We start from the raw sequence: 24155 nt of genomic DNA, 5'->3' as shown, positions 1-24155 counted from the left end.
ACATCCCCATGTTCCCACCTCCCCAACTACCCACATCCCCATGTTCCCACCTCCCCAACTACCACACATCCCCATGTTCCCACTCTCCCCAACTACCCACATCCCCATGTTCCCACCTTTCCCAACTACCCACATCCCCCCATGTTCCCTACCTCCCCAACTACCCACATCCCCAACTACCCACATCCCATGTTCCCCACATCCCCAACTACCCACATCCCCATGTTTCCACACCTCTCCCAACTACCCACATCCCCATGTTCCCACCTCCCCAACTACCCACATCCCCATGTTTCCCCTCCCCAACTCCCCACTCCCTACCCACATCCCCTAACTACCCACATCCCCATGTTCCCACCTCCCCAACTACCCACCTCCCCATGTTCCCACCCTCCCCAACTACCCACATCCCCAACTACCCACCTCCCCAACTACCCCACTCCCCATGTTCCCACCTCCCCAACTACCCACCTCCCCCCCCCCTACTCCACATCCCCATCCCCACCTTCCCACCTCCCATCCCAACTACCCACATCCCCATGTCCCCCCCACCTTCCCCAACTACCCACATCCCCATGTTCCCATGTCCCCACCTCCCCAACTACCACACATCCCCATGTTCAACACCACCTCCCAACTACCCACATCCCCCCATGTTCCCACCTCCCCAACTACCCACCTCCCCAACTCCCCCACATCCCCATCTCTCCCACCTCCCCAACTACCCACATCCCCATCTTCCCACCTCCCCAACCCACCAACTCCCCCCAACTACCCACCTCCCCAACTACCCACATCCCCAACTACCCACATCCCCCCAACTACCCACATCCCCAACTACCCACATCCCCAACTACCCACATCCCCATGTTCCCACCTCCCCAACTACCCACATCCCCATGTTCCCACCTCCCCAACTACCCACATCCCCATGTTCCCACCTCCCCAACTACCCACATCCCCATGTTCCCACCTCCCCAACTACCCACATCCCCATGTTCCCACCTCCCCAACTACCCACATCCCCATATCCCCACCTCCCCAACTACCCACATCCCCATGTTCCCACCTCCCCAACTACCCACATCCCCATGTTCCCACCTCCCCAACTACCTGTTCCATCCCCAACTACCCACATCCCCATGTTCCCACCTCCCCAACTACCCACATCCCCATGTTCCCACCTCCCAACTACCCACATCCCCATGTTCCCACCTCCCCAACTACCCACATCCCCATGTTCCCACCTCCCCAACTACCCACATCCCCATGTTCCCACCTCCCCAACTACCCACATCCCCATGTTCCCACCTCCCCAACTACCCAGATCCTCAACCCCGTAAATCCCCCATCTCCCCACCTACCCACTTCCCTATATACTCACAACTCTCCAACTCTCCAGGTTTGTAATGGAACTGTACCTCGGGAACTGAGTCTTGACACGGATTGGAACCAAATTCGGATATCCGGCATACCATGGAGACTATTGAAAGATCCATTTTACCAAAGTTGGCAAGTTAGTGTTCGTAACAGTCCAAAAGCTTCTTATTACCAATACCTGAAACAATTATCCATCTTTTGAAAAATACCTTTTATTACCCAGCTCTGTTTCTATCCCAATCCTGCGGTCAGATCTTGTAATCACAATCTACCTGTTGAAACTGGAAGGTGGACTAATACACCAAGAGAACTTTGCCAACTTTGTAAAAGCCCAGCGATTGCTGACGAATTTCACTATATTTTTAGATATAAGGCATTTGCTGTCGAACGAGACTTTATATTCCCCATAAATTCAATACGTGTCCGAATTTGTATATTACTTTTCAATCATTATTTACGTCTAAAAAATTGTCAGTCTTAAAAAAGCTTTCCAGATTTGTATTTATCATCAACTCGACACTCAAGTGAGGTGAGGTGAAATTGGGTTTTACGTCGTGCTTGAGAATATTTCGCTCATATGACGACGTGCATGCATGTGTATGTGTATGTGCGGCTGCTTGTACTAGCCCAGATTTAAGCTGGTTTTATAGTGCTAGCCCACTGAGATACCATGCCGCAGTGAAGCATGAATACCCCACTCAGACACATTATACTGACTCCGAGCCGACCAGTCCTTGTTGTACCCATTAATGCCGAGCGCCAGACAGGGACCAACGAGTACCATATTTTAACGTCTTTTTGGTATGACGCGGTCGGGGATCGAACCCGCGACCTTCCGCTCTCCGGGCGGACGCTCTAACCACTACACCACGGAGGCGGTCCTCAACACTCAAGAAGCTTAATCGAATAATCGAAGTTACATTCCGGTTTCACTTACAAATTTGGTCCATGGAGGTGCAGAGTGCCATCTAATAATGCATAATGTTATTTCCCTTTTGACATTTATAAGAATTGCATTAACACGTATGATATGTGCCTGTATAATGTACATGCCCGTGAAGGTCCGGGTTAGAATACTGATCTTCAGTAACCCATGCTTGTCGTAAGAGGCGACTAACGAGATCGGGATACGATGACATGTGTCAACCAAGTCAGCGACCCTGACCACACGTTCCCGTTAGCCGCATCTTACGACAAGCATGGGTTACTGAAGATCAATTCTAACCCGGATCTTCACGGGTCTTAAGTAAATGAGACGTAAGTTCGAAAAATGTCTCTTACCACACTCTCGATTATTTTAAGGATGACGAACAGCTTGAATGTGGCCGTATATTTGATTTGCCCTTAAACAAACATAAAACAAAATTACAAGTTAAAACGTGTATTCAGTTCTCATTTTACAACATTATTTTCTCCATGTGGGTTATGATGTACCCATACAGGTAACGATAAAGATCTCAGGCGAAAAGCCCTTGTTAGAGGTCATTTAAACAAGGCATAACTATCAACCACAATCTCAGATCAGAATACATATTGATTTATTCTGATTAGATGGGAGGTTGTTCAAACTAAGAGGAAATTCGAGATACATTTCAAATATAGGAGAATGAAGATGACTATTTTCAATCAATAATATCTCGCTTATTGTACGTATCAAGAACCACCGTACATTTGATGACATTTTTATAATAGGCCCTCTGAATGCAACATATTTCATACGGTCGGTTGCTAGGTTTGTTGTTCAACGACACACTCAGCAATATTGCAGCTATGTGGTGGGGGCCTGGACCAGACAATCCAGTGATCAACAGCATGAGCAAAACCCTACGCTAATGGGATACGATGACATGTGTCAAATCAAGTCAGCGAGCCTGACCACCCGATCCCGTTAGTCGCCTCTTACTAAACGCATGGGTTACTGAAGACCAATTCTAACCCGGAACTTTACGTGACTTTCATAAGGAGTAATTAACAGTAGCAAATAACAATACCGCGTTTACTTTTCGTAACTAACAATTGAGAAAACTGTAGTTATATTTGATATGAAGAACCACCAAAATCTGGAATATGAATCGAAATAGCAACATACATCACACACAGAACAAACACCCATTTCCCATCATAAGGATTCAAACCGCAAAAAAAATCAAGTACGCACATTGTTTGTTTGCTCCGTCTGGGTTCCTTTGTTTGACTCCCCAGTTTACAGACAGCTTAGCCAATCAAAAGACACGACTGTGTGCTTCGCAGCTTACTACATTCCTAGCCAACATCACCAACACCAACAGACTCTCAGCTTGGCAGACATTAGCCAAGAAAAGAAAACTTGAGATTGTCCATATTTTTATTTTGTTATACAAACATTATTATTACATATACAGTACAGTACATACACAATGAACACGCTTATAACGAACTGACGTATATAACAAACTATGTCTTAATCCAGGATGTCATTGTACAAAGTAACCTTAGCGCTACGCCAGTCTTAAGTCTGTGTTATCGTATGGGAATTACGATCACCTTAGCACTAACATCGCTTTGTACAACGGCAGGTCGGCCATTAGCTGTCGAAATGGGTATAACGAACTTCGGTTATCGCGAAATATAAATAGTGGTTCTTTTAAGTTCGATATAACAGTTGTTTGCTGTACTCTAAACATTTTTCATTTTCTTGAGAAAAAACGCGACTGTCGATTTCTCCTCAATTATCTTTATGGTGTTCCTTGTCCTCTGTAAGCGAGTGTGTTTCAGTGTCATCGTCTTGGTTAGCCTTCGCTTTTTCTTGAAGTTCGGTTACGGCTTTGCTGGAAAATAATTAGGGATACTGAAACTGAAGTGATTCTGAGTGAGTGAGTTTAGTTTCACGCCGCTTTTAGCAATATTCCAGCAATATCACGGCGCGGGACACCAGAAATGGGTTTCACACATTGTACCCATGTGGGGAATCGAACCCGGGTCTTCGGCGTGCGAGCGAACGCTTTAACCACTAGGCTACCCCACCGCCCCTGTGATTCTGAGGACGTTGTATGACAACATAGCGTTCCACGAGTGATCAAAATATAATTGTATCTTTGTTCGAGGAGGGTGACGTCGCATACATCAAATAGAGTGCACTGACGTAGACATTGACGTTGACGTTTTAGGTTTCAGCGTTCCAACCTTGAGGTGAAAACTGTACATTTTGTGATTATCTATAAAAGACGACTAGAAGGGACCAATGGGACACTTGCTTCTTTGTGCCCTGGTTCTAGGGTGGATTTACTAACCTCTTTTTTTGATCTTTTCCAGAGTACGACCACTACGATAACCGCTCCACAAACAGCAGCCACACAGATGATGACACCAACTACTATAGCGGCTACAGGGGTTGAACCATCGTCTGAAACTTTGGACATGGGAATATCACACAATATGGTGGCGGTAAGATAGCAATTCAGTGATCACGGAGGCACTCGTCAGGATCAAGCCCATAGGCGGATCCGGGGTGGGGGTGGGTGTGCGCACCCCCACCCCACTTGTGCTGAAAGTTTGTTAAATGACCATTGAAACTCGGGTGAAAATGAAGTGTGCACCCCTCCTTTTCTCAATACTGTGCACCCCCCTTTCTCAAAAAGCTGTATCCGCCCCTGAAGCCCGGTCTCTCGAACGTTTTATAACTTCGAGCTATCGGGACAATAGAGGTAGCGAGGAATGGACAGCCAGACAGAAGAAAAGAATCTTAAATCTGAATTCTCGCTACGGCTAAGCAAATATCTTGTGACATCCCATTACGGGCCCCTCAGAACAATCTTAGATCCGACCAATCGAAACCTCGCCCATCCGATCAGGAAACTCACAGTCGGAATGTGTTTTCTAATCACGCAGCCCCGAAAACGTTATTACGAGGTGTTCCGAACGACGATCACAGGTGGTTGTAGGACTGATTCCTAGATGAGCAAACTTTACATGTCACCTAAGCCTAATGGCAATGAAGATCCAAGTTAGAATGTTCTGCCCCAACCGTAGAATAACGCTTAGTCCCTGAATATATACAATTTTGATAATTAACTAATAAACCCATGTAGACTGAAAAGGAGCCCCAGGGAGCTGGGTGAACCTGGGGAAATCTCCACTGTGAGATAGACTACCCCAGCCCATGCTTGTCGAGTAACTGGGTCGGGTCATCATGCTCGTTAACTAGCTTGATGCATGTAATCGTATCCCAAAGTCAATCACTGGTATTTCTAGTCCAGACCTCTGTCATTAAGTTGGAACGTTACTGAGTGTGGCGTTAAACAATAAACAATATTCTAGTCTTGAATATTTAAATATAAAATATATAAATAATACATTTTTTAACTAATGTACAGAAGTACAAAACACACATGGGTTTCACCTTTGCCAAAACACTTGATCATAGCCGTCAAACATTAGTGTGTTGTTTATGAAAATGTACGTGTAGCGGCCCTACAGATATGGGTGAATTTTGTGACTATTTTAAACACTAAGTACATTTAGAACAAAGTCGCACTATTCACGATCTCCAACAGCAAATCGTTCCTTATGATGAGTTTAGACTTTGATTTATATCACCGGCAAGCGTGGACGACAACTGTTGAGGCCCTATGCTCCTCAAGGAGTAAAGAGGACTAAGTCAGTCAAGTAATATATGATATACTCAAGTGTGCAAATAACATCTCCATATTCCCTTTTTCTTTCTTTGTTCTTTTTTTTTCTCCCTACCGACCTAATACTTGTTTTTCAAAATCCGTAAACCAAGTAATTTAAAAAAAGGCCTAAGCCTAAAATGCTGAGAGAAAAATGCATCATCAAAGATTCCAATCAGTCGTATTCCTCTTGTCCACATTTATGTGTACATGACCGGCTTTTCCTCTCCCTGAAATCGCTCCCCGCTATTCAGCTATATAATCTCTACCTTAAACTTGTATTGATACTATATACCTCTCTTGCTCTATAACGTTGATAAATGTCATACAAAGCCTATTCCCTTTTTATAGAAAGTATTATCAAAGGTTATAAACATCCACTGGAGATTTTTAAGACTTTGTAATTGATTTCCAAGGATATTGTTTCCAAACGGCTTTCAGAAAACGCTAAAATGTAATAAGTGTTATATTTGGAATAACACTTTCGTAGTACGTTACAATTTGTAGTACATTATTGGCTTCTAAATTAAACAATAACACTTTCTTAGTACGTTACAAATTGTAGTACATTATTGGGATCTAAATTAAACAATAACACTTTCGTAGTACGTTACAAATTGTAGTACATTTTTGGCTTCTAAATTAAACAATAACACTTTCGTAGTACGTTACAAATTGTAGTACATTATTGGCTTCTAAATTAAACAATAACACTTTCGTAGTACGTTACAAATTGTAGTACATTATTGGGATCTAAATCAAACAATAACACTTTCGTAGTACGTTACAAATTGTAGTACATTATTGGTTTCTAAATTAAACAATAACACTTTCTTAGTACGTTACAAATTGTAGTACATTATTGGCTTCTAAATCAAACAATAACACTTTCTTAGTACGTGTACAAATTGTAGTACATTATTGGCTTCTAAATCAAACAATAACACTTTCTTAGTACGTTACAAATTGTAGTACATTATTGGCTTCTAAATCAAACAATAACACTTTCTTAGTACGTTACAAATTGTAGTACATTATTGGGATCTAAATCAAACAATAACACTTTCTTAGAACGTTACAAATTGTAGTACATTATTGGGATCTAAATTAAACAATAACACTTTCTTAGTACGTGTACAAATTGTAGTACATTATTGGCTTCTAAATTAAACAATAACACTTTCTTAGTACGTTACAAATTGTAGTACATTATTGGGATCTAAATTAAACAATAACACTTTCTTAGTACGTTACAAATTGTAGTACATTATTGGCTTCTAAATTAAACAATAACACTTTCGTAGTACGTTACAAATTGTAGTACATTATTGGGATCTAAATTAAACAATAACACTTTCGTAGTACGTGTACAAATTGTAGTACATTATTGGCTTCTAAATTAAACAATAACACTTTCTTAGTACGTTACAAATTGTAGCTCATTATTGGCTTCTAAATCAAACAATAACACTTTCTTAGTACGTGTACAAATTGTAGTACATTATTGGCTTCTAAATTAAACAATAACACTTTCTTAGTACGTTACAAATTGTAGTACATTATTGGCTTCTAAATTAAACAATAACACTTTCTTAGTACGTTACAAATTGTAGTACATTATTGGCTTCTAAATTAAACAATAACACTTTCTTAGAACGTTACAAATTGTAGTACATTATTGGCTTCTAAATTAAACAATAACACTTTCTTAGTACGTTACAAATTGTAGTACATTATTGGGATCTAAATTAAGCAATAACACTTTCTTAGTACGTTACAAATTGTAGTACATTATTGGCTTCTAAATTAAGCAATAACACTTTCTTAGTACGTGTACAAATTGTAGTACATTATTGATTTCTGAATTAAACAATAACACTTTCGTAGTACGTTACAAATTGTAGTACATCATTGGCTTCTAAATTAAACAATAACACTTTCTTAGTACGTGTACAAATTGTAGTACATCATTGGCTTCTAAATTAAACAATAACACTTTCTTACTACGTGTACAAATTGTAGTACATTATTGGGTTCTAAATTAAACAATAACACTTTCGTAGTACGTGTACAAATTGTAGTACATTATTGGCTTCTAAATTAAACAATAACACTTTCGTAGTACGTGTACAAATTGTAGTACATTATTGGCTTCTAAATTAAACAATAACACTTTCGTAGTACGTGTACAAATTGTAGTACATTATTGGCTTCTAAATTAAACAATAACACTTTCGTAGTACGTGTACAAATTGTAGTACATTATTGATTTCTAAATTAAACAATAACACTTTCTAAGTACGTGTACAAATAGTAGTACATCATTGGCTTCTAAATTAAACAATAACACTTTCGTAGTACGTGTACAAATTGTAGTACATCATTGGCTTCTAAATTAAACAATAACACTTTCTTACTACGTGTACAAATTGTAGTACATTATTGGCTTCTAAATTAAACAATAACACTTTCGTAGTACGTGTACAAATTGTAGTACATTATTGGCTTCTAAATTAAACAATAACACTTTCGTAGTACGTGTACAAATTGTAGTACATTATTGGCTTCTAAATTAAACAATAACACTTTCTTAGTACGTGTACAAATTGTAGTACATTATTGGCTTCTAAATTAAACAATAACACTTTCTTAGTACGTGTACAAATTGTAGTACATCATTGGCTTCTAAATTAAACAATAACACTTTCGTAGTACGTGTACAAATTGTAGTACATCATTGGCTTCTAAATTAAACAATTAAACAATAACACTTTCGTAGTACGTGTACAAATTGTAGTACATCATTGGCTTCTAAATTAAACAATAACACTACGTTCTGTAGTACGTGGTTCTAAATTAAACAATAACAATAACACTTTCTTAGTACGTGTACAAATTGTCATTGGCTTCTAAATTAAACAATAACACTTTCTTAGTACGTGTACAAATTGTATTACATCATTGGCTTCTAAATTAAACAATAACACTTTCTTAGTACGTGTACAAATTGTAGTACATTATTGGCTTCTAAATTAAACAATAACACTTTCTTAGTACGTGTACAAATTGTAGTACATTATTGGCTTCTAAATTAAACAATAACACTTTCTTAGTACGTGTACAAATTGTAGTACATTATTGGCTTCTAAATTAAACAATAACACTTTCGTAGTACGTGTACAAATTGTAGTACATCATTGGCTTCTAAATTAAACAATAACACTTTCTGAGTACGTGTACAAATTGTAGTACATTATTGGCTTCTAAATTAAACAATAACACTTTCTTAGGACGTGTACAAATTGTAGTACATTATTGGCTTCTAAATTAAACAATAACACTTTCTTAGTACGTGTACAAATTGTAGTACAGTATTGGCTTCTAAATTAAACAATAACACTTTCTTAGTACGTGTACAAATTGTAGTACATTATTGGCTTCTAAATTAAACAGCCAGGACACAAAGGCTCAGTGGGTAAGTTTTAATTTGATTAATTAATGAAGTGCACAGATTCCATTGCTTACAAGTAAAGAAAAATGCTTTGCAAACACATTTAAGTTAGTATGATCAGTTGTAATGTCCCGGAACGAACATTTCTTTCAAACCATGATAAAGTGAGATCGACCAAATCCCAGATCGCCCAAATCCCAGAATTCACATTTTCCTATTTTCCTGCTATTTGAAGTATCGAGGAAGCGAGAATAGTTTTAATACATATTTTCCTAATGTACTTTTAGTATGAAACGGTTTTTAAAACTTAAGAATGTAGTAAGTGTGATGTGTATATTTAATATATTCTACTTATTTATAAAGAAATAGTTTCTATACTAAACACATAAAGAAACTGTGCATTGTCAAAATATTATCCCAGTTGATAAGTACGATAACAATGTCTAAGGTTCATTTAAACTTTAATGGAGGGATCATGAGACCATAACAAGTCGGGAGAATTTCAATTGAAAAGTCAAGTACAATGACGTCACGAGTCCACGAGCGGGACAGGGGTCAAACGACCATGTCACAAGCTCAATAACGGGTATGTCCACCATCGGCATTGAGAACAGCAGTGCATCGACGCATAGAGCCTATCAAACGTGCAAGGAAGGCTTGTGGGATGTCACGCCAGATTCTCTCAAGGTCTGTTGCAAGGACAAGGACGTTATCTGGCGGATGAGGAAGACGGCGTAGACGTCAGACCATCTCGTCCCAAACATGCTCTATCGGGGAGAGATCCCGGTGAATTTGCATGCCAAGGCAGTAAGTCAACGTTGTGGTGTTGCAAGAAATCCCTAGCAACCCTTGCCGTATGAGGGCTAGCATTGTCCTGTTGGAATGTTAACCCAGGGCCATGACGTTGCAGAAAAGGAATTGCCACAGGTCGAAGAATCTGATCCCTGTAGCCCACACCAGTTAAGTTGCCCTGAACAATCACCAAAGGAGTTCTTTGTCGTGCTGTTATTCCACCCCAAATCATCACGGAACCACCACCAAAGCGATTCCTCTCCAAGACACAGGCCTGTGCATAACGTTCTTCCACGCGTCTATAGGCACGTTGACGTCCATCACTATAGGAAATGTTAAACCTGGACTCATCTGTAAAAACAACATTTCTCCACCAAAACAAGGGTCTGCGGATATGATTTCGGCACCATATTCGGCGAGCTTGTCAATGACGTTGTGTCAGGATAGGCCGTATGGCGGGACGTCGTGGTCTGATCCCGTGATGACGTAAACGTTGTCGAACTGTGTTGGGGTGGATACGGCGAAGTCCTGGGATGGTTCGGGCAGTCATCACTGCAGTCTGAAACCTGTGGCGAAGATGGGTCACCCTTATCCATCTGTCCTGTCTTGGCGTTGTTACACGTGGACGTCCCGAACGTGGCCGATCGATGACGTCATTTGTGTTCTGGTAGCGTCTCACCAGTGCAGAAATGGTGTTTCGGTGGCAGTGGAAATGTGCAGCCACTTGTCGTTGAGACATTCCACCACGGACCATCCCGATGGCCTCATGACGTTGTGCAGACGTGAGCCTTGGCATGCTATGCGTTTCAATAGCCGTTTAATGTTTTGAACGATCGCAAGGGCTTTCCAAAGTGACAGTATTGTGTGACATTCATTTGTTCTGTTTCTCTTTCCCGGAATGCACGTGCAACAACGTTTTGCACGTCTCAAGGACGAACCCACTGCCGTCACGGAACGTGGCACGTGCATGCATGTTGGATACATGTCACTAATCTCTGAGTTTAAATCCTTATGTGTCTTAGATTTTAAATTTTTGTATGCACAGTTTTTTTATGTGCCTAGTATATAAATACTCACCCGTTCCTGTATCAATATTCCACTGAAAGAACACTATGTCAGCTTGAGCAGTGAGACTTGTCTCCAGGCTGTACATGTGACACGTCTTGGTGGTGGAGTGGAACTCCCCTGCTATACACAGCTCCGTTGTGCTACACAGGGTCTTGCAGCCATCCACGTCTGCCGTCATATTCCCGGAGGTAATCCACAGGCTTTCCATCCCCTTCTTTCCCGCCGTCTCCTTGAAGCTGCATGTCTGACCTGACGTGTAGAATTCAGAGGATGAGATTTCTGGTGCTTCTACAAACAAATACATAGTTTTATCCGGATCCCTACATGATGGCAAGAGTGAGTGAAAATCTTTGAAGGGCATTTAGAAGTGGAATACATAAGAAAAAACAAGATTTATGGATGTCAACTTCTTTATTGTGAATAACACGACGTTTCGGAGTATATGCTTGTTCCTTCATCAGAGTGAGTGAAAGACTAGAAGCCTCGGAACCCAGAGGAGTAAGTGAGTGAGATTAGTGTTACGCCGCTTTTAGCAATAATCTAGCAATATCACGATGGGGACACCAGAAATGGGCTTCACACATTGTGCCCGTGTGGGGGATCGAACCTGGGACTTCGGCGGGACGAGCGAACGCTTAAACCACTAGGCTACCCTACCGCCCCAGTCATGATGGAAATAACATTCTTTGCATCTTTACATGGCTGTACAAACACACTTGAAAACAGAAAGCAGTTTTAGAGACACCCGAAGGAACAAACGACTCACAAAGTTCAAAAACTTCAATATTAATATACCCTTATCGCTCGTTGAATGTGTTCTTTATATCTTTTGTAAAGGGGTGGGGGTCATTTGAAGGAATTAGGAATTTGTTATGTCATGTATAAACTATTTATGACAAAAGATCATGCTTGCACTTAAAGGTATTTACAAAAATGAAAGGTATAAAGGTATATCGTTACCTTTGCACACCAGGAACCGAATAAGAACCAACTGAAATAACAGCGTCCTCCCGTACGTCATGGCATTGACGCTGAAACAGAAACACTGGACGTCATAAACGGTCGACCCGTAAAGATCAACGTTAAAATATCAAGGTCACTGACATATATAACTGACCCGTAAAGATCAAAGTTAAAATATCAAGGTCACTGACATATATAACTGACCCGTAAAGATCAAAGATAAAATATCAAGGTCACTGACATATATAACTGACCCGTAATGTAAAGATCAAAGATAAAATACCTGACATAGATCAAAGATAACAAGGTCACTGACATATATAACTGACCTGTGAAGATCAACGTTGCTCATGACCGATGCTCATGATGTTGATCAGTGGATTGTATGGTCCAGACGTAATTATTTACAGACGGCTACCATGTTATATTACTGAGTGCGGCGTTAAATAGACTAACAACTAGTCTCTTAAATGAACATATTTTACTGAAAAAAGTTCATAGTAGAAAAAAAATATATATAATGAAAAGGAGCCCTGAGACTTTCTTCATTTTCAGCTGAGGAAATCTAGACTTGCCACGTTTTCTAGACTTGTGTGGGCTTTCTTGGATATATTTGCTTCAGGGTCTGTACGACTGACTACGCGTTAAACAACAAACGTGACACTGTAGACCATTGGGACCGGCATGAAGTCCAGGAGGATTTACATCATCCGTCTAGATACTGGCGTGTATCAGTCGTCAGTTGTCAATTGCTGGCAAATTCAGGCAAACACAACAAATATATTAAACCCCAGGCAATGATAAGCATACCTTGAATGGTATGGTCTTAGACATAGCCCACTGAGATATCATGTTTAACAAGAACCTTGAAGTAGTATGCATGGTCGTTGCATAAGTTAAAGATTGAGTCAGTTAAGTGGAGTTAAGCAATATTCCACGGACACCAGAAATGAACTTCACACATTGTACCCATGTGGGGAATAGAACTCGGCTCTTCGGCGTGACGAGCACCCCCATATGTTAAAGAGAAAGAGAACATGGTGTAGTTATGTAGTATATAGTGTCTTACAATAATATTGGTGCCTAGTGTGTGGACTGTGTCTGAATCTAGTGTATAGTTTCTTCATGATACGAGGGAAGACATTTAATTAAAAATTGTCAATGTTCAATTCATGTTGAGATGTATGCTAACTACTCACCTTAACGTCTGGTGTCTTCACCATATGAAAATTTCATAAACACGTGCTTATATCAGAATGGAACTCGTTCAATGAGCTGGTCTTTCAGAAGATATTTCTTGTGCTTGTTTATCAAAAGGGATTTCATAAATGTCTTTCTATGAAGTACGGTGTATGCTATTGCCTTGTATGTTTCCAAACGCCCCGCTGACATCATTTAAGGTGTGTAGTGGCCGAGAGCTGTCACTTCAAGTTCCCTTTCACTGAACATAATTATAGCACAACACTATGAGCATGAATATACCTATAGACATATATTTATACGAAGGCAGTGTAGGTAGAGTCTATGTATTGTATATCTGTCATGGTTGACCGTAGTGGACAAAAAGGCTTTTTAAAATGTATCGTATTGATGTATTGGTACCCAATCCTAGACACTGATAACCTGCTGCTGTGATAACCATAGTTTGTATAAGCCAGACAATAATCTGTAGCTCACCTTCCCTGAATTATCTAACACCCAAGATATGCTGTTTTACGAACAATTGACGTGTGATTTTGTTGAACTAAAAGAACAAACTACTGATCGTTTAATGTTGATTAGTCAGTGAATTATTCATTCAAACCGGCGATACTGATATTGCGCCATATCACATGTCGTGAAAAAATTATCGAAAGCTTAGTCGACTATATGACAAGTGTAATTTGCATTTGAATGGGTCTGTACAAAAGGCATAATACAACCTGTTGTATTGATTATTGTTTGTATATAGTGACGATAGACACGGAAACAAATACGCCCCACAAACTGAATGAAAACAGATCAAAACCAGCCATTTTAATACAATGTCCACTGAGACCATGTCAAGAAGGATAGTTTTATAATTGCCACAATGTCAAGAAGGATAGTTTTGTTATTGCCACAATGTCAAGAAGGATAGTTTTATAATTGCCAATGTCAAGAAGGATAGTTTTATAACTGCCACAAAGTCAAGAAGAATAGTTTTATAATTGCCACAATGCCAAGAAGGATAGTTTTATAATTGCCCGAATGTCAAGAAGGCTAGTTTTATAATTGCAAATGTCAAGAAAGATGGTTTTATAATTGCCACAATGTTAATAAGGATAGTTTTATAACTGCCACAAAGTCAAGAAGGATAGTTTTATAATTGCAAATGTCAAGAAGGATAGTTTTATAATTGCGACAATGTCAAGAAGGATAGTTTTATAATTGCCACAATGTTAAGAAGGGTAGTTTTATGATTGCCTGAGCTGTACTGGATTACCAAGCTGGACGATTTCAAATGACTTTTTTAAGAAGGTAACGTGCGTATTGTATCGGAAGCACCCCACTGAGACTTAGAAACACAATGTATTCCAATATTGTTTGTGTTTATGGAGGCATACACGTAAAAATCTGTGTGCTCATTGTGTGAATCCTCGCAGCTGATTTATGTTATGCTAACATTGAATTGCAAATCGTGACATACGGCAACTGGTTTGACGTTATATATGTATAACAGTGAATATCATGTTTGATAAAGTGACACTTCGAATTTCTAAAAGAGAACATGTTTTATACACTTATACACTGTTTCATAGTACAATGGAAGCCTTTTTCGTATGATCATGCTTCAATTAATGGCTTCTAACGTTCTTGTGTCTGTTTACTGAACACGCTCTATTTACTTTACCGTATGTCAAACACATCTAACCACAGGACAGGTAAGCTGAACCTATGGTATCGCCAGAAACTTAGGATCATGGAATCGAATCCTGGATTGGCTCGATAATGTCCCAGGATATTCAGCGTCATATCTGCTAACGGTTTCACCAAAGTGGTAAATGTCTCAGAACTTCTCTTCATCTAAGCTTCTCACTCACTCACTCACTCACTCTCTCACTGAAAGATAGAAGAATATTATGATATTGACAATAAATATTTTAGTTCTATTACATGCAACTATAAACGTATCAACTGTCCACACATAAGGTAGCCCAAACATGGGTACAATGTGTGAAGCCCATTTTCTGGTGTCCCCCCTCCCACCCCCCACCCCACGTGATATTTGGAATATTGCTAAAAGTGGCGTAAAACCATACTCACTCACTCACTCACTCACTCACATAAGGTAGTCATATATGTCTGCGTTTGGAATGGTGTTTCAATAACGATCACGGATAAATTCACAGTTCAAATGCATTTTTTCCAAACCAAAATATAAACATATAATCTGACATAACCTTTAACCGTTAAAACAGATGGCAAGACGCTCAGAAACGACCCGGTGTATGAATAATCCGCAATAGTCTGATTGCACGGACGCGTCTTCGTCTCCATTCGAAACTGATCGTTTTTGTTCATTTTAGAGATACAGAAATCAGATGTATCGTTCTGTCTGGGATGGACGCTTCAGTAGAATCATTTGTTGAGCAAACGATCTGAATATCAGGTGATCAAGAATCCGCCTTTTGTCGATTAAGACAGTACGCAGTATGAACTAAGCCTATCCAGGTTGCGAGACAGGGTCAAAGTCACTTTATATCAGGGTTCACATCCATTGAATTTCCATAAATTAAATAAAATAATAAATTACCATAAAACGAATTGCATTCCTACATGGATCTGGCTGAATGGTTTTGTTATTATGGTACTTACTCGGAACGCTTTTTAATGTTTCAATTTTGTTCCACATTTATGAATCGAGGTCGGTGGTTCCTTTTCTCATCACAGAAGAGAAGCTGAGTTCAGAGGATTCAAATATGAACAACAGTCAAATACATGTCAATTGATCATACAATGATTTTCATTGACTGACAATATAACATTCCTTCGGCGAGTGCTTGAGTATTTGAGTACAAGTTATGTAAGATTATGTAAGATTGTTTGGTTGGTTGTCTTTTACCCCAGCAATATTCCAGCTATATGACGGCGGTCTTTACATAACACCAGACAATCCAGTGATCAACAGCGTAAGCACCGATCTACGTATTTGGGATACGATGACATGTGACCAGCGGATCACGCCTGTTAACTCTTTACGCGTCAGTTATATAAGAGCTATGGCAGATGCTTTTCTACACACACACACCTCTCACACCCCTCTCCTCCACGAACCCTCTCCCAGTCCTCTCCCACAGTGTGCCATTAACTCACTCCCGGTGCATTCCACATGAAGCCCAATTACCTAAGGTGCCGCAATAAAATATCTAATTATCCTGTCCTCTGAAATATGTAATTGTTGGAAACAACTACCTCTAAATTGAAAAGAGCCCCAGGGAGATAGGAGAAGAGGAAAATCTAAACTTACAACGTAAATCTGGGTCACAGACAGGATTTGACGGAAAGAAAAACAATATGGTTCCGAGACTGTGATATAGACTATTCGTTTAACTGCCTTTTGTCAGCCAGAGACCAATAAGTGTGTACTGGATTCTCGACTCGCCCCGATACTGTCTGTAGGTGTGTCACCATACAACCTGCTATATCGTGTTGCAGACACGCTTTATTCGTCAACGTTGAAACTGTGCTGTAACCCCCATGAGGGCCATATTAATATACTCGTACACATACATGACTTGTCAGTCGAAAACATAAACACACCACTATTACCAGTACAGCTTTACTGTTACTTGCAATACAACAAGGAAACACATGATTCACACACTTACCTCTCAAGTACACTCACAACTCCATTCCGCCTCAAGCTGTTGCCTGTTGACGTAATTTGACCCAACCTGTCTGCTTGTATACGGCCAACTCAGACAGAGCGGAAACTAGGATCACGCGTTCCGGATGTTGGTTATGACAATGTCTGTCGATGTGTCTGTCAATATACCAACATTCAGCTGTCCCTGGTATAATGCAAGCATATTATGCAAGGTATTCCCATGTGCAACGCTGCACCGAGACAGAAGTGCATTTTGAAAACCGCCATTGTGTACCTGTGAACAGCACTTTACAAACCGAGCCTGTTCAGTTTTAATGAGTTGAGCCGGGGGTAAGAGAGTGCCGGGAGTCGGTGTGGTGTACACATTTGACATGTTAAGTTGGCTGGTTGTTTGGTTGGTTGGTTGTTGCTTGGCTGGCTGTTCAACGCCACACTCAGCAATAACCCGGCTAGAAGCCGGCGGTATGGAAATAATCGAATCTGGACCAGACAATCCAGTGATCAACAGTATGAGCATCGATCTACGCAATTAGGATACGTTGACATGTGTCAACCAAGCCAGCGAGCCTGGCCACCTGATCCCGTTAGTCGCCTCTTACGACAAGCATGGGTTACTGAAGACCAGTTCTAACCCGGATCTTCACGGGCCTGACGTGTTGTCAACCCAGGGCCGTAGGGAGCCCAGGGGGGGCAGGGTGGGGGTGAGGGGGCAGCTGCCCCCCTAGAATCTTTTAGTGATATAACACTGTTTTAACGAGTTAACTCAGTGATTGATAGCATGAATGACCTCAAGTAGTCGGGGTAGAATGACGTATTGCGACCATTCGATTCTCATTTAACTTCTTTCACCAGTGGAGACTGTGCGATAGCCAACTGGTTTTTGCTCGTTACGCCGAAGTATTTTGAACTCTAGTTCTGGTGTCCCCAACTATGTTTACGTTTTTAAGGAATTGAGAGCTACTTGGACTTTCCCCTTAACTTATTACACGCCCTGTAAAGTGTTCCGATGATGCTTCAGATAACTAGCCATCAACAAGAACATTATTGTCATGTATAGTTTTCAAAGCATTGTTCCCGTCTATGATAGGAAACAAAGGCGTGTCCCATTTCATTCTCCTACTCGAGACAGCAATGCCGTTCTCGTGGGATAGCCTAGTGGTTAAAGCACAATTCACAGATTAACTGACTGACTGACTGAGTATGGTTTTACGCCGCTTTTAGCAATATTCCAGCAATATCACGGCGGGGGACACCAGAAATGGGCTTCACTCATTGTACCCATGTGGGGATTCGGACCCGGGTCTTCGGCGTGACGAGCCAACGCTTTAACCACTAGGCTACCCCACCGCCCCCACAGATTAACGCAAACATGTATTAACAAACAGCCAAACATAAACACAAACTGACACACAAACACACTAACAAATCAATACATTTTACAGCATTCATAAACGAGCACATTAATTACACATATATCAATACATAGACCCAGAAACATATTAATAATTTGATGTAGATAATATACTTCATGTCTATTATTCCACAGAGGGAACTGTGCTTCATTCTGTTTACATGAGGTTTTACAGTTGTCATGTTTATGAAATGAGTATCAATCAAAACTCACAATATATATGCGGTCAACCTAAGTGTGTTTGTGAGGGAAGGCTGACCTAGTCTATACGACTATACGTATGTTTCTTCAACACGGAGTCACTATTGTGATAAAGCACTTTATCCCTACGGCAGTCAGGCATGGATTGTCATGCTGGTATTCAGGAGGCTATAGTGTGTCTCTGAATAAAACACCTAAACCATGTCATGTATGTATGTCTATGGCAACGGTTGTAAGCTTTCTTATTTCAAAAACCGGCACAGATTGGTTTGGGACAAATGGGTTCCTAGAATTAAAATCCATTGATGTATTTATTGGTGTTATTTTCCCGAGTGTTTTTGCAAAAGTAAATCTAATGAATCAAAATGAAATTACTGACGGAAACTGTCGAATGAACGAATGTTTGATTCCAGCTACTTGGCGGCGGCCTGGAAATAATGTGGTATGGGCCAGACAATCCGGTGATAAACATCATGAGCATCGATATATGCACTTGGGATACGATGACAAGAGTCTCTCTCTCTCTCTCTCTCTCTCTCTCTCTCTCTCTCTCTCTCTCTCTCTCTCTCTCTCTCTCTCTCTCTCTCTCTCTCTCTCTCTCTCTCTCTCTCTCTCTCTCTCTCTCTCTCTCTCTCTCTCTCTCTCTCCAGATTCTCTTAATAATACTAATTTCGTCATAGATGACTAGTTTTGCGACGTGCTTAAAAATTGCGTAATACTGTACACTAAAAGTCGCCCGAGATCACGTCATGAATGATAATACACCATTATACAAGTGTTTCTAAACATCACGGATGGAGCTATTTGGGAATGGGGTTGTCACCCATATCGTGGCGGAGGTAACGCTATGCAACGTACTCAGTAACAGGTTTTCTACTCCTATGGCAGGAAAAACGAACAAATACCCACGGATTCTTACTGTGTATTACAGTGAGGAAATCACTTTGACTCAGATCTAGAAACGGTTAACACAGGTTGTTCACTACGACAGTTAAGGGCTGCACGACTGCTTGAAAATCATTGCCAGTCTCTCGCTTGAACGGGGCGTGGGTTAGCCTAGTGGTTAAAGCGTTCGCTCATCACGCCGAAGACCCGGGTTCGATTCCCCATATGGATACAATGTGTGAAGCCCATTTCTGGTGTACCCCCGCCGTGACATTGCTGGAATATTGCTAAAAGCGGCGTAAACCATTGTCACTCACTCACACTCGCTTGAACAGTGGGATAAGCGTGTGAAATGGGAGGGAATTTCCATAGCCCGTATGAAGTGATACTATACAAGCTTGGTCATTTATCAGACATTCCTGTATGAAATTTTGTTCTCTTTTCGTATTTTGACACGATAACTTTGTCAAAATATTTTTCAAAATGTTTTAAAGTAGTGCGTAAAGCCAGAGAAAGCTCTCTTTTTATCGGCTAATTCAGAGTTCCTGTTAGTCATTTCAAGTTCTGGGAAGGTTTGTCTGACGTGCCCGACACTGGGATATCTTCTCATCTACATGGTAGCGACAGATTTGGACGTGACTGAGGAAACGACGTCTTCATAGCCGGTAACTGATGTAATCGTGTATCCTAAATATGCTCATACCAATAATGGTTGTCACCCCCTTCATTCTTTTTAATTGGAGAGGGGGTGTGGGGGTTGGGGTGGGGAGGGGGGTGACAACCATTATTGGCATGAGTATAATTCGCTCAGACAGTGAACAAAGGGTAGAGCTTAGCCGTATGCTGACTCATCAAAATTCACAGTCAGTGGACAAATGACTCTGAGAATCGACTGTCACGCGGACTTGTCACGTACTGTTAAACCCGACCGCCGTTATGTGTGCACAACAGGGCAGTGCTTTCTCTCAAGCCTTTTCAACAGTAACCCACACCGGGTACTAAATGTGTCACTCGCCGCGTCAACGACAACGACACCGACACCGACACACCCACGCCCACACATCCCCATGCCCCCCACACACCCATGATCACGCCCACGCCCACGCCCACGCCCACGCCCACGCCCACAACCACAACCACACACCCACATCCAGTATATTTCATATATCGTTTAAAATCTAACACAAATATATACTGAGCACAACTAAATGTTAACCATACTGACTAAATGTCCTTAAATATTGCAAATGATATGTTTGAATGCCTGCAGATTGATGCTCAGATTGAAGATGAAATCCGCTGACTGAAACATTTGGACTGTGTACTATTTTCTGCTAACATAAACATGAAAAAGGAAAAAACGTCACAATCTGTGGTTGTTGTCTCATATCTGTCACGTGATACAACACGAAAATATTGTCATAAACCACTGTATTGATGTTTTTAAGTGTCATGGAAAAGACCTGTACACTGCATTAATGGCAATATGTGATAAAAATATCAGGAATTATATCACACATACACTAATGCCAATAATGGTTGTCACCCCCTTCAATTTTTAATTGAGAGGGGTGGGGTGGGTGGGAGGGGTGACAACCATTATTGGCATGAGTATATAAACAACCTTGACCAGCTTTCAACTGCTTGTTTTCATTCAAGAAAGACAACTCCGTTAATCCTTTTTCATTAGTTTATGAAGAGTTACCCCCCTTTATTTACTTGCTAGCAGTAGTTCATAACCAGACATAATTCCACTTCTTCTAGGCTAGGCGCCATTGCTCATCTCCTTTCTTTTGCTCTTTCACGCTCAAGGGGCTGACAGTACAGAGTTGCGTCCCTTGGGAACGTCAGCCGCCTATCACTATAGTTCGAATCCCGGTTCATGCTTCTAGATTTGTCGGCAGTACGCCATGCTCAAGGCTTTCACTAAAATGGTCAACGTCTGAGGCTACCCTAACGCTTAGTCTCTGATTATATTTCTTTGTGATAGAAACAAATAACTCAGAGTCTGTTTAATTTGACGAGGAACCACAGTTAGATGGGACATTGAAACTATAGACTCTTGTATGTAGTAAGGGCTGAGAGTAACGGAAAATGATATCGTTCATGGATTGCATAGCTTTGGCTTGAAACTTGCGCTTTGAGTACTCGTGCCACATTTTCATGACAAAAAACAACGATAAATCTTAAGCCAAACTGGGTTTACCACTTAAAATCACACAAATAGGTCTGAAAACATCGTTTTCAGTGCACTTTCTGAAAACAGAATTGGCAATTAGGCTTTGCACCATGAGGGCTTTGCACCATGAACTCCTCAGTCAGTCTGGATGCAGCCTCTCAAGTTGTCTTTCTTTCCTGGGGCTAGAAGCTCTGGGGCTGTGAGACAGGCTACCTTACATCGGTTAGACATTTAGCTGACAAGCTGTAATAAGTTTGGTTTGTTGTTTAAAGTGGCACTCAATGATATAATAATTGAGTATGGGCTAGACAATCCAGTGATCAACATCACGAGCATCGAGATACGATGACATGTGTCAGCCAAGTCAGCGACCCTGAACACCTGATCCCGTCAGTCGCCTCTTACGACAAGCTTAGGTTGCTGAAGACCACTTCTATCCCGGATCTTCCCTGGTCCGTGATTCAGCTGGGATGCTACTTACAACGCCGCTACACCCACCTCGTACATTGACTGTCAGATTTATACATGACATGTATCCAGAAACTGAGATACTTACATCAACTGTCTGCAGTATGTACCGTAGTAATATATAATGTGGTCGACCTGGAACATTTGGCGTAAACGTTATCGGCGGCGTTCAAAGCATCAGGATACGGCATCAAAAACTACCGACATCCTCAGCAACGTTGTCTGCTTCCTGCCACACTGTTCCCTTCGACAAAATACAATCTAGAATCCGGAAACACTGCGACATGGTGTTATCAACATGTAACAGGTGCTATATAGGGAAACGCTTCAGGACATTGCTAATACTCGTGTTTAGAATCACGACCGCATGCGACAACGGATGATCGTTCCCTGTACAATGTTGATAAGATCGTTCCGAACACCGGTTCGTAATACCCCGACTAAACGTTAAAATTGTCGCTGACGTGAGTCTGGTGTGGTTTACATGTGGGTGTTATTTTTAGATTCGTTTGAATGGTGTTGGGGATTACGCGTGACTTTGAGAACAATGGTAGTAAACGTCAGCCCTACATTGCGTTATACGAGACGCATAGCTTTCAACGTAACATTTATCCCGCTCTCTCAAAGGATGTTTACTATTAAGTTATTCGTAAATTATAAAGTTATTCGTACAGTTACAAGCTTAACCCAGTTAGCCGTAACGTTAGGCCCTCATCAGATCTCATGGTCAAATGCCCCTTTTTTGTTTCTTTGTTTTTAACGCTGCACTCAGCAATATTCCAGCTATATGGCGGCGGTCTGGAAATAATCGAGTCTGGTGCAGACAATCCAATGATCAACAGCATGAGCATCGATTTATGCATTTTGGATACGATGACATGTGTCAACCAAGTCAGCGAGCCTGACCACCCGATCCCGTTAGTCGCCTCTTACGGCAAGCATGGGTTACTGAAGACCAATTCAAACCCCGGATCTTCACGGGTCGGCCTGGACGAAGTCAGTTGATCAATGAAAATACATTGTTTTTCAAAAGATCATTGAAGATATATCGGTTATCAGCTGATCATTCAAGATATATCGGTTATCAGCTGATCATTCAGACAGACAGACAGACAGACAGAGACAGACAGAGTTTATTTCCAGTAAAAGGCCGTAGGCCCAAAATACATTCAAAAGGAAATTCCAGTGTAGTCAGGGGCACAATGATCATTCAAGTGTGTTTGTAATAATCTTTTTAACATAAAATAGATACAAGGCAACAGATTTTACAGTGTCTACATTAGTATTCTTGAAAAGATTTGCTAAAGAATATACAGTGTAAGGCTTTTTAACACATTTTGTAATAAACTTCTCTCTCTTAGTTGTGAATAGGATTCACAAATGAACAGTACATGAAATTCATCTTCAATATAGGTAAGACCTTTAGATTTACATGATGTACAAAATCTTTGATCATAATCAGTGTTGTTGTAACGCCCAGTTTCTACAGCTATTTTAAAATTACTACACCTAAATTGTGCTAAAACAGCTCTTAAATGTGTAGAAAGGTTAAACGATAAACAACGTTCAACATTTAATGCAGATTTAAAATACTGGTAATAGTTCCATTTGGGGAATTACACAGGGAAGAGTACCCGGACTGTTTTAAATTATCTGATAATCTTTGTTTAAATAAGCTTATAAACATCTTTACATCACCAACATCTTGGCTCAACCAAACATATCCAAAACCAAAATTAAAAAGAAGACTTTTAACTTTTGATGCCCATGTTGTTCTACCACTATCATCTAATGACTTAAGCATAAGGTAGCTTTGAAAAGGTAATCTGTCATGAGGAAGTTGTAACAATCAACACCAA

At 40.7% G+C, this 24155-nt stretch overlaps 1 protein-coding gene across 16 annotated transcripts in view; it reads right to left on the bottom strand.

The window, feature by feature from the left end:
* The window catches only part of LOC124270614, a 67460-nt gene extending 44809 nt beyond the window's left edge, over positions 1–22651 (bottom strand). For 4 of the 16 annotated variants that reach the window (XM_046705649.1, XM_046705647.1, XM_046705646.1 and 1 more), the window contains exons 1-3: positions 22385–22638; positions 12301–12371; positions 11590–11628 (exon numbers count right to left, since the gene is read on the bottom strand). In XM_046705649.1, the coding sequence (XP_046561605.1) occupies positions 11590–11628; positions 12301–12371; positions 22385–22440 (166 nt within the window). In that variant the 5' untranslated portion in view covers positions 22441–22638. Of the gene's footprint in view, positions 1–2700; positions 4188–4649; positions 4763–11349; positions 11629–12300; positions 12372–13502; positions 13621–16792; positions 16929–17153; positions 17406–22384 lie in introns of those variants that run through there. The other 12 variants (XM_046705653.1, XM_046705632.1, XM_046705645.1 and 9 more) reach the window with 12 other exon arrangements.
* Positions 22652–24155: the final 1504 nt, after the last annotated feature.

Source organism: Haliotis rubra, unplaced genomic scaffold (genome assembly GCF_003918875.1).
Source record: "Haliotis rubra isolate DU_JTF1 unplaced genomic scaffold, ASM391887v1 Scf153, whole genome shotgun sequence".
Lineage (NCBI taxonomy): Eukaryota > Metazoa > Mollusca > Gastropoda > Lepetellida > Haliotidae > Haliotis > Haliotis rubra.
This window is presented reverse-complemented; position numbering and strand designations above follow the sequence as displayed.